The following is a 12,718-nucleotide window of genomic DNA, read 5'->3' as shown; positions in this document are numbered from 1 at the left end:
ATAGGAAAAGTCTATGTAGGATATGTCTGAAGGAGTTTAAAACTATTTGCTAATGTTTCAGGACATAGGCAATAGTTTATATCTAAAGTACATAATTTAACTCCCTGAATGTGAAAGATGTAACCCCTAAGGACAGAATACAACACACAGTACCACTCACATGAAATAGGGGATCATCAGCAAGAGTAATAATCCCCTACAGAACCATAAGCAAAAAAATATTTGTGGTGATGTAGCCCCACTGTCAACCCCCCCCCATATACATATTTGCATGACAGCCCTTATTTAGGAGCATATTGTCCTCTTACAAAAGACTTGCCCCCCTGTCAATGGTTTTTTGTCCCATTTAAAAATATATATATTTTTAAGTGTACCTGTACAGACTAACCAAATTCAGCTGTCCCTATAATTAAACTGTTTGATAAAAAGAGTTTGTGATTTAAATTATTTGCTCTTTTGACAGCTTTTAATTTGTATAATGTCTGTTACAATTTGTTGTTGTTTTATTGTGAGCATTGAATGACTACCATGGGCCTTTAATTGCAGAGCTTCCAGTGACAGTGTTAAAGGGACAGTCAACTTTAAACATGTTATTGTTTAAAAATATAGATAATTCCTTTATTGTCCATTCCCCAATTTTGCATAACCAACATGGTTATATTATTATACGTTTTACCTCTGTGATTACCTTGTATCTAAGCCTCTTTTGATAGCCCCCTAAGCACATGAGTTTTTATTTATTATCTATTGACTTACATTTTAGCCAATTAGTGCAGTGTCAGTCACAACTCCACAGGAGAGAGCACAATGTTATCTATATGGCCCACATGGATTAGCTGTGTCTTGTTGTGAAAAGCTAATAAAAAAGCATGGAATAAGATGCTGTCTGTAGTGGCTCAGAAACAGGCAGACATTTAGAGGTTTAAATGTTATAAAGAATATTAATATAACAATATTGGTTGTGCAAAGCTGGGGAATGGGGAGTAAATTAGTTATCTTTTTTAAACAATAACAAATAACAAAGACTGTACCTTTAAATTTGATGTTTTTTTTTTTTTACAAAAAAAAATCACTCATACTAAACACGGCTATGGCAAACGTGCGGAACAGGTGTGTCTTCACTAGAGACTGTCACTGTGCCTTGCATCATGTGACAGTCACCTGCATTTGACTACAAACCTCACTAGCCCCGCCCCTTTCACCCTGTAAGACTTTACTGTCAGAAGTGAGAAGAATTCGGAGCGTCACAGCCAATCAGCATTCAGATGGAAAGCCCCCTCACGACAGTTCCCTCCCACCACACAAGGCAAAGGTCATGTTTATATCTGGGGCATAGTGATGCAGGCAGGGGATCTGCTGATCATACCGTAAAAGCCCCTTAAATATGGTGACAACTTAATAACTAATACAATACAGATGAAGTGGAAAAGGCCGGAGAAGAACTAATAAGAGGAAAATAAAGGACATGCAGAGAATTGAGTAGGGTACAAGTTAAAATGAAAGTAAGGAAGATCTAACTAGTAGGCGCAGATTTAAAGGTATCTGTCTGCCATCGTAGAGTGGCCCTGGCAGGGAATGGAGTGCGAGCGGATGGACAGCCTAGACGGCTGGGTGGCGGTGCGGCCCAATGTGTTCGCGGAGCCGGAGCCCTTCAAGCTGGGCTTCATCGTGGCCTGGAATGAGGTGGAGCGCAAGTTCGCCGTAACCTGTCACAACCGAACACTGCAGCGGAGAATACGGGCAGCTGGGGATGATGGAGAACAGAGCAGCTGGGCCGGCCTATACTCAGTGCAGGACATGGAGCACATCCACAGGCAGCTGAGCTCGGTGTGCAGCCTGCTAGAGCACTGCTTCCCCAGCCTGCCCATCCCGCAACCCGCCGGCAGCCTTTGGACACTGTTGTTCCCTGACACCTCCTGTTGGGAGTGCGATCCGGCCGAGCTGGACACTATGTGCCGGGCCTTAGAGTCTTACCTGAGGGCCGCTATAGAGCACTGCGGCCGCAAGATAGTGCTGGACGTGCTGTTCACCGATGACTTGCAGGATACCGATCAGTACTTTGAAAACATGCACGAATTCCGCAGGAAGAGCTTTGAAGAGCAAGTGACCAGAGCCAAGGAGAACCTGCGCCGGGTACGAATTGGGCAAACACGGTTGGGGGTCACAGACTTTCAGGGATGCATACAACTAATGAATTAGTGTCACGTAACCACTATATTGATGCTTAACTTTTTAAGGGGACAGTAATGTCAAGAGGATTGGGCACTGGTCAGAGAACATTTTAAACAACTTTCTGATGTATTTATATAATACATTTTGTTTAGTTCTCTTGGTATCCTTTGTTAAAGAGTAATCCTAGGTAAGCTCAGGAGCATGCACGTGTCTTGCTTTGCAAAAAGGTTTATGTCAATCTTATACATACAAAAACAGTTATTATAGAATGCTACAGACACTCAGCAGAGTTTGCAACTATGTATAACTATAAGCATATAAAACACTGCTTCCGCATGGCTAAAGACACTTGCACACTCCCGAGTTTACCTAGAATTGCTTTTTAACAAAGAAAACTAAGCAAAATTAATAGGAGTAAATTGGAACGTTGTTTAATCCCTTCACTACTGGTACTTTCAGGAGAACTTGCCCAAAATACAGAATAATTGTTTGCATTTTTGCTATCACTTCATTTAAAGGGCTATTCCAACCAAAATTGAAAATCACATGGGTGCATTTCGGTATTGAACAGAAGCAATTTTGTAATATACATGTATTAGCAAAAATGCTTCTTATAAAAGCTATAGCTGTTTCAAAAGTGTATTTAAGTATGCACCGTGCACCAGCATTTTAAACACAGCACTTGCTTAGAGAGCCAAAGGTGCTTGTACCATCTGGTAATGACTCAATTTTTCATTGCTGACATGATACAAGCCCCAGTGATGATCTGAGCAGCTACATTATTTAAAATGTGGGTGCAGTGAAAACATCTAGCTATGCTTCACATGCACGTGCAGAGAAAAACGTTAACACTAAAGCAGTGATAACTTATACTAGAAGCATTTTAGCCAATACATGTATATTGCAAATATCTTTCTATTCAAAGATGTAATTCATCTATGTGCATTTAAATTTTGACTGGAATGTCCCTTTAAACAGAAATAGAGCCTTGTTTTTTTCTATTTACCTGTTAAAACTATACATTTTTTTAAGTAGACAACCCAAGGTATTGATCTAGGCCCATTTTAGTATATTTCATGCCACCATTTCACCGCCAAATGCGATCATATACATTTTTTTTCTTCTATGGGATCCTCTTTGTTCAGAAGTAGCAGACATGTATGGCTTTGCCATTGGTTTTTGGTAATTAGAGGGCCGCTAACTGCATCTGCTCACCACACTTCTATTATATCAGGTAGCTTTTAATGTTCATTTTAGCTTTAGTGTAGAGATTACCCTCCCACTTGAAACTTCCCATCCCCTGATTCCTCCCAAACAGCTCTCTTCCCTCCCTCACCCCCACTGGTCACCACTATCTTAGGTACTGACAGACAATCTGCCAATATTAAGGATTTTTTGGTTTTTTTTTAAATCATTTTTTCTTTCTTTCTGCAGTGTAGGATCCCTCCCAAACAGCTCTCTAACCCCCCCCTCCTCTAACTATGTCTGCCATTTTAGGTACTGGCCCCTTTCCTCCATCTCCCTTTATTTTTTATTTTCCGCAGTGTAGGGACCTCCCACCCCTCTCTGCTACTCGGCCACCCACCTGCCTCCTGAATGCCCACCCACACCTCCTGCAACACCAGCAGATGATCGTTACAGACAATGATACACCCAGTGTCACTAACGAGCTGCCTATGCCTTCCAGTGGAACTGGTGCACAGATTGTGCTCTGGTTCCATATGCGAACAGATGTCTGGAGCTCAGGAACTCCAGCTCTCGGCTGTAACTTAAAGGGACACTGAACCCAAATTTTTTCTTTTGTGATTCATATAAAGCAAGCAATTTTAAGCAACTTTCTAATTTACTCCTATTATCAATTTTTCTTTGTTCTCTTGCTTTCTTTATTTGAAAAAGAAGACATTTAAGCTAAGGAGCCAGACAATTTTTGGTTCAGAACCATGGACAGCACTTGTTTATCGGTGCTGTCCAATCAGCAAGGACAACCCAGGTTGTTCACCAAAAATGGGCCGGCATCTAAACTTAAATTCTTGCTTTTCAAATATAGATACCAAGAGAATAAAGACAAATTGACAATAGGAGTAAATTAGAAAGATGCTTAAAATTGCATGCTCTATCTGAATCATGAAAGAAAAAATGTGGGTACAGTGTCCCTTTAACCCCTTAATGACCGGACCATTTTTCAATTTTCTTACCCTTAATGACAATGGCTATTTTTACATTTCTGCGGTGTTTGTGTTTAGCTGTAATTTTCCTCTTACTCATTTACTGTACCCACACATATTATATACCATTTTTCTCGTCATTAAATGGACTTTCTAAAGATACCATTATTTTCATCATATCTTATAATTTACTAAAAAAAAAATGATAAAATATGAGGAAGAAATGGAAAAAAACACTCTTTTTCTAACTTTGACCCCCAAAATCTGTTACACATCTACAATCACCAAAAAACACCCATGTTAAATAGCTTATAAATTTTGTCCTGAGTTTAGAAATTCCCAATGTTTACATGTTCTTTGCTTTTTTTGCAATTTATGGGGCAATAATTACAAGTAGCACTTTGCTAATTCCAAACCACTTTTTTTCAAAATTAGCGCTAGTTACATTGGAACCCTGATATCTGTCAGGAATACCTGAATATCCCTTGACATGTATATATTTTGTTTTAGAAGACATACCAAAGTATTGATCTAGGTCCATTTTGGTATATTTCATGCCACCATTTCACCGCCAAATGCGATAAAAAAAAAAAAAGTTCACTTTTTCACAAATTTTGTCACAAACTTTAGGTTTCCCACTGAAATTATTTACAAACGGCTTCTGCAATTATGGCACAAATGGTTGTAAATGCTTCTCTGGGATCCCCTTTTTCAGAAATAACAGACTTATATGGCTTTGTGGTTGCTTTTTGGTAATTAGAAGGCCGCTAAATGCCGCTGCGCACCACACATGTTTTATGCCCAGGAGTGAAGGGGTTAATTAGGGAGCTTGTAGGGTTAATTTTAGCTTTAGTGTAGTGTAGTAGACAACCCCAAGTATTGATCTAGGCCCATTTTGGTATATTTTATGCCACCATTTCACCGCCAAAGGCGAGCAAATAAAAAAAAAAAAACTTTACATTTTTTCACAATTTTAGGTTTCTCACTGAAATTATTTACAAACAGCTTGTGCTATTATGGCAGAAATTGTTGTAAAAGCTTCTCTGGGATCCCCTTTGTTCAGAAATAGCAGACTTATATGGCTTTGGCGTTGCTTTTTGGTAATTAGAAGGCCGCTAAATGCTGCTGCGCACCACACGTGAATTTTGCCCAGCAGTGAAGGGGTTAAATTAGGTAGCTTGTAGGGAGCTTGCAGGGTTCATTTTAGAGATCAGCCTCCCACCTGACACATCCCACCCCCTGATCCCTCCCAAACAGCTCTCTTCCCTTCCCCACCCCACAATTGTTACCGCCATCTTAAGTACTGGCAGAAAGTCTGCCAGTACTAAATTAAAGAGTTTTTTTTTTTTTTTAAATAAAAATTATAAAATATTTTAGTTGTGATGGACCCCTGCCTTAGCACCAACCTCCCTGATCCCCCCCTCCAGCTCTCTAACCCTCTCCCCTACCTAATTACCGCCATCTTGGGTACTGGCAGCTGTCTGCCAGTACCCAGTTTGGCCCCACAAACCAAACTATTTTAATTTTATTTATAACTTTTATTTGTATGTTTAATTATTTCTGTAGTGTAGCAGCTCCCCCACAATACCCCCACCCCCTCCCCCTCCCCGATCCTTTTAAATGTAAAAAAAAAAAAATAACTTTTTTTCCCCTTCCTTTTTCATTGGTGTCAGTGTGGCTAATGCGCGCATGTGCACGCGCGCCCACGTGCACACGCGCGCACCCGCATCGTGCACACGTGCGCACACGCTCCCTCCTCCCACCGGACAAAGGCACCATCACTACCGGTGCAGAGAGGGCCACAGAGTGGCTCTCTCTGCATCAGAGGCTTGTAAAGGGGTATTGCAGGATGCCGCCATATCGAGGCATCACTGCAATACCCTCAGAGCTGCTGGAAGCGATTGTGATCACTTCCAGCACTCTGTTAGACAACTGACGTACCAGGTACGTCTATTGTCATTAACAGTTAGTTTTTGCATGACGTACCTGGTACGTCAGTTGTCATTAAGGGGTTAACAGCTGAGACTGCTGGAGCTTCCTGCAGCTTTGACGTATATATATGTTGTGCAGTACGATAAGCAAAGTGCCACATGACGTGTATATATGTCACATTGGCTTAAGGGGTTAAAACTGCATGATCTACCTGATTCATGAACATTTAATTTTGACTTTACTGTAGATTTAATTATACATTGTTTTAAACAGTCATGGGTTAGTATGCCAGTTACATTTCTTGGTGCAGAATGCTGTTATTGACTTATTAGTTTTGGGCCAGTATATTGGTAATGGCATGTTGTTATGGCCGGCCTGCCAATTGTCCATTGTGTTGTTAACAACGCATTTTTATGGTTATCAAATCCGAGGCCCATTATATAGTTGTTATATATTATTATAACTTGATAAAAAGTGAGACAGTTGCTTTAAATATTGCTTAGTATTTATTTTTATTTTCTAAATGAAAACTCATTTTTTTTTAGTCTCTCTTGCTTCATATTCTAGGCACATTAAAGGGACATGAAACCCACAATTTGTCTTTCATGATTTAGATAGAACATGACATTTCAAACAACGTTCTAATTGACTTCTATTATCAAATTTTCCTTGTTCTTGGTATCTTTTTTTTTTTTTTTTTTTTTTTTTAAAGCAGGGGCGTAATATCAGGCTCGTGCATGTTTCTGGAGCAATATATGAAAGCAGGTTTGGAAGAATGGCAGAAGTTTTTACTGCCATGTACTGCTCCAAACACCTACCTATGTATCGCTTCAACAAAGAATACCATGGGAACAAAGCAAATTTGATAATAGAAGTAAACTGGAAATATTTTTAAAATTGTATACTCTTAATCACAAAATAAATGTTTTGGGTTTCATACCCGTTTAAAGTTCTTTAATAAATGAAGCAATACTGAAATCGATTGCATTTGCAATGAGAGTGCACATTTTACCTTGTCCTTCTGTTGAAAAACATGGAAGTCACCACTGCCTTTATCATTATCCACTGGCAACGAAGTGCATGTTCTCATTAATAGCTTAGGTTCAGGCTACAGGCACGTGCTCAGCTAATGAGGAGGCTGTACTTGAGTAATTCATGGGAGCGCACATTTCAATGCTCGTGGAAGGTGCCAGATATAACAGTCCCTTGTTTCCCAGAAGACGAACCCTGATGCACGTTAGGTGTGATCCTTCTTGCTTTAAAAAAGCAACTATTTTCAGTAATGACTAAATAATTAAAGGGATAGTAAACCTTAAAAATAATGTTATATAATTCTGCACATAGTTCAGAATTATTTAACATTATTTAAGTGCTATATTTCTAATAGCCTTTTTTCTCTTTAAATATGTAAAAATTACGGCGCTTTTACAGACCCGCTCTCTGCTGAGCGGGTCTGTAATATTTAGTCAGCGCATCGGGCCAGCTGTATAGTCACAGCCCGGCCCGACCGCGCCATAAGACTAAGTGCAGCTCGCTCCTGTGGTGGTGATGTAATTGTAGCAGCATATACGATAAACCTAGAAGTCTATTTTTGCTCCAGGAAACTACTGCAAGACTCTTTAAAGGGATACTAAACCCAATTTTTTTCTTTCATGATTCAGATAGAGCATGACATTTTAAACAACTTTCTAATTTACTCCTGTTCTCAATCTTTCTTCGTTCTCTTGCTATCTTTATTTAAAAAGCAGGAACCGGACCATATTAGGTTTTGCACCCTAGATGGCACTTGCTTATTGGTTGCTACATTTAGCCACCAATAAGCCAGCATACCCCAGGTTCTCAACTAAAAACGGTCCGGCTCTGAAGCTTTACATTCCTGCTTTTTAAATAAAGATAGCAATAGAACAAAGGAAAATTGATAATAGGAGTAAATCAGAAACTTGCTTAAAATTGCATGCTCTGTCTGAATCATGAATTAAAATAAAATTGGATTTAGTATCCCTTTAAGTTATGGGTGTTCATAAAGCCTGCATTAACTCCAAGCTATGGACCACCTGTGTGTGTGTATATATGTGTATGTATGTATATATATATATATATGTATGTGTATATATATATATATATATATATATATATATATATATATATATATATATATATACTGATTAGTGTACTGTGAATAGACCAGTGCATGCAAATTTAGAGGCGTAGTAAGGGCATGAGGCACCCATGGTCAAGGCTGTTATCGGAGTCCTCCAACCTCTAAAAAAATAACAAATCCCTTAACTGGGAAATGCTGTATGACATTAAATTCAATATAAAATTATTTCCCAAATATGCTTTGTTTTTAAGATATTTATAACATATAAATTATTAGCAGAAATTGTGCTCCAGATATAGAGTATGACTGCAGATCTGAGCTTAGATCCGTATTAAAATAGTTCCTTATACATGATGAAAACACGCAGAAAACAATGAAAACACACATATATACAAAGCATGTCTGAGAGACAGAGAGGGGTAAGAGCTGCGGGCCCACTGATCTAAAGCTCTCCTCTATGGTGCGATTATCTAACAAGTCTCGTCAGTATTGTAAGGTCCCCCAAAAAGTTTAGAAAGCAATTTTAGCTTGAAAACAGTTTCTCACTATACTTGGTTATGGATGTGAAGGAGAGTTTTTTTTATTTATCATCAGGCCTAGGGAGGAGGAGAGAAAGAGGGGGGGGAGAGATACTGGGGGAGACGGAGAGGGAGAAAAAGTGGCAGACATAAGCTAATACTCATGCGGGTAGAAAACTTTATCAAAACTGCTTGGGACAAAGTTGGAAAATTTGCATTTGTGAAATGAGATAGGTTGGAGACGGGATGGAATCAAGTTTAAACAGCAATAACATTTAGGCAATATTTACATTACATAATACAGTTTATACATGCAACCTAAAGTTTTTTTTAATAATATTAAATACTTTTGTATACATAGTACCCTCAGAAAGTACAGTACTGTAGTCAGAAAGGTAATGTTATTTGTTTTAAATAAATATAGACTACTATTTGCATTTTTATAGCACAAAAAACAAACCAAAGACGAAGGCAGAGACGATTGTGACTTACATATGGGGACAAAAGGAATTCTTGGTAACTTTAGTTTTAAAAAAAAAAATATTAATTAAAAAGTTTATATTTCAAAATAATTTTGTATTATGGTAATCTGGATTTGGAGATTTCTACCTGTACATATCCTCCTAAGGGCTGCTTATTGTTTTAGAATTGAAATTGTTTCCTCAGTAAAAAAACAAACAAAACAAAACCTAGTTTTGCAGAGGGTGGCCAGAGTGGGCAATAGAAATATAATAATAGAGGTAAAAAAAAATGACTGAAGGTACAGATCAAAAATAATATAGATAAAGAATAGGAATATAGTTGATCTTTAAAGTGAAGGTCCCCAAGGCAGAACATACAGTGATCTGAGATGTCATCGCAGAAAATGCAGCATGTCTGCAGAAAGAACAGGACACATGCAGGAACTGTTGGCGCTTGAACTTTTTAGTGCTGCTCCACATTAGACAGTTCTCTTCAAACAGAGCTGTGCTCTGGTTGCAGTGTGCAAGTTTTCCTTATCATAGTGCATCCAGAGCAAAGTGCTGTTTGAACTGAGCAGTCAAATATGCAGTAGCAATACAAAGCAGCAGTACATTGCTTGTTGACTAGCTCTCAGAGATTTTTTCAAACCCGCCCCCTAGCCTAGCCTAGCCTGTTTATTCTGAATGTAAGACGTTAATATGAGCATTGCATCTTTTTATTGCTACATTTCTATGTTAGACTAAGAGAAAAGGAAATGGATTTATTCAAGAGACATTTTAAAATGGTTTTTTTTTTTGTATGCAGCTAATTTGCAATGCAATTATATTATAAAGCATTAAAAATTGCTTTATTCTTCAGTTAACCAACACATTGCGGTTGAACTGGTGCCTTAGTGTAACTGTCTAATTTAAATTGTATTTAAAAATTACCTGCAGAAATTTTTTCACTAAAAAAATCTCATCGCAGAAAGTGAAGAAAAGTTCTGCCTCTGGGGTGAAGGTAAACTTTGATGAAATAGTGCCCGGTTTTTAAAAATACTATTAAAAACAGGGGCACTTTCATCAAAGTTTATATTGCATCGAATTTTACAAATACTTACCTTCTCCTCCTGAAACACCAGATCGCCGCTTCCCCCCGCCTGCTTTTTCCTGGTGTACTTACACAGCAATGATGAAACCGTCTTTCTCCAATCACGGCGTGGTCTCACCAGATGGACGATTCTGGGGGGGTAAGCCTTGATTGGAGGAAACTGGTTTCATCATTGCTGACGAAGTACAGAGGACTTCAGGCGGCGGATCAGCAATACAGCTTTTCAGTAGAAGAAGGTAAGTATTTGTAAAATCTGCTGCAATGTAAACTTTGATGAATGAAGGTGCCCCTGTTTTTAATAGTATTTTTAAAAACCAGGCACTATTTCATCAAAGTTTACATTCACTTTAATTTACCACCACTTTAACCCCTTCGCAAGAATTTTAGAGAAAAACTTGCCCAAAGTACCGGACAACTAGTTATTCAAAGAATTAGGAAATTTAAAAAAATAAAATAAAAGATTATCATATTTTACAAAAACCATTGGGTATTCTCTAATTCACCCAAGACCCAAACATATGGGTTTTTTTTATTATTATTTTTGATAATTTTAAGATCTTTATCTGCAGCTATTTTAACCACTTAACGACGCATGTCGTACAGGGTACGTCGCACACAACCTGATCTTTATAGACCAGCGACGTGTACCCTGTACGACATTAGGGGTTTAAAGCGGCTGGAAGCGATCCAGCCGCTTTCCGGTTATTGCAGTGATGCCTCAATATTGAGGCATCCTGCAATAACACCCCTTGGCCATCCGATGCAGAGAGAGCCACTCTGTGGCCCTCTCTGCACCGGACATCGATGACCGGTATCGTTGGTGGGTGGGAGGCAGGTGGGTGGTAAATAATTTCAGTGAGAAACCTAAAGTTTGTGAAAAAAATTGTTAAAAAGCAAACTTTTATTTTTTTGATCGCATTTGGCGGGGAAATGGTGGCATGAAATATACCAAAATGGACCTAGATCAATACTTTGGGTTGTCTACTACACTACACTAAAGCTAAAATTAACCATACAAGCTCCCTAATTTACCCCTTCACTGCTGGGCATAATACACGTGTGGTGCGCAGCTGCATTTAGCGGCCTTCTAAATACCAATAAGCAACGCCACAGCCATATTTGTCTGCTATTTCTGAACAAAGGGGATCCCAGAGAAGCATTTACAACCATTTGTGCCATAATTGCACAAGCTGTTTGTAAATAATTTCAGTGAGAAACCTAATATTGTGAAAAATGTAACGTTTTTTTTTTCATTTGATCGCATTTGGTGGTGAAATGGTGGCATGAAATATACCAAAGATGGGCCTAGATCAATACTTGGGGTTGTCTACTACACTAAAGCTAAAATTAGAGGGACAGTATACACTAATTTTCATATAACTGCATGTAATAGACACTACGATAAAGAATAAGATGCACAGATACTGATATAAAAATCCAGTATGAAACTGTTTAAAAACTTACTTAGAAGCTCTCCGTTTAGCTCTGTTGAAAAGGTTGCTGGAAAGCCCACTGCAAGTGGGAAATAAGACACTCCCCCCCCCTCCCCTTCTTTTGCATATGAAAAGACCATTTACACAAACAGGAGCAAGCTGGAGTAGGTATCTGACTGTATTCTCATAAAACTTTGGGGCTTGGTTAGGAGTTTGAAAATCAGAGCAATGTTATTTAAAAATAAGCAAAACTATACATTTAAAAAAAAACAAAAAACGTTATGGGCTATATAAATAGATCATCTAAAAAACATTTATGCAAAGAAAAAATGAGTGCATAATGTCCCTTTAACCCTAGAAGCTCCCTACATGCTCCCTAATTAACCCCTTCACTGCTGGGCATAATACACGTGTGGTGCGCAGTGGCATTTAGCGGCCTTCTAATTGCCAAGAAGCAACGCCAAAGCCATATATGTCTGCTATTTCTGAACAAAGGGGATCCCAGAGAAGCGTTTACAACCATTTATGCCATAATTGCACAAGTTGTTTGCAAATAATTTCAGTGAGAAACCTAAAGTTTGTGAAAAAGTGAACAATTTTTTTTATTTGATCTCATTTGTTAGTGAAATGGTGGCATGAAATATACCAAAATGGGCCAAGATCAATACTTTGGGTTTTCTTCTAAAAAATATATACATTTCAATGGATATTCAGGGATTCCTGAAAGATATCAGTGTCCCAATGTAACTAGCGCTAATTTTGAAAAAAATTAGTTTGGAAATAGCAAAGTGCTAATTGTACTTACTGCCCTATAACTTGCAAAGAACATGTAAACATTGGGTATTT

General features: G+C 38.4%; 1 protein-coding gene across 1 annotated transcript in view; it reads left to right on the top strand.

Annotated features, from left to right (window-relative positions):
* The first annotated feature begins 1,280 nt into the window (after window positions 1-1,280).
* Window positions 1,281-12,718, top strand: part of WHAMM (WASP homolog associated with actin, golgi membranes and microtubules) — a 124,680-nt gene continuing 113,242 nt past the window's right edge. Inside the window, exon 1 of the mRNA XM_053717426.1 lies at window positions 1,281-2,133. Coding sequence (XP_053573401.1) covers window positions 1,576-2,133 — 558 coding nt within the window. The 5' untranslated portion in view covers window positions 1,281-1,575. The remainder of the gene's footprint in view (window positions 2,134-12,718) is intronic.

The sequence above is a fragment of the Bombina bombina genome, chromosome 6, assembly GCF_027579735.1.
Source record: "Bombina bombina isolate aBomBom1 chromosome 6, aBomBom1.pri, whole genome shotgun sequence".
Classification (NCBI taxonomy): Eukaryota; Metazoa; Chordata; class Amphibia; order Anura; family Bombinatoridae; genus Bombina; species Bombina bombina.
The sequence above is the reverse complement of the archived record's forward strand: the minus strand, read 5'-3'. Positions and strand labels throughout refer to the sequence as shown.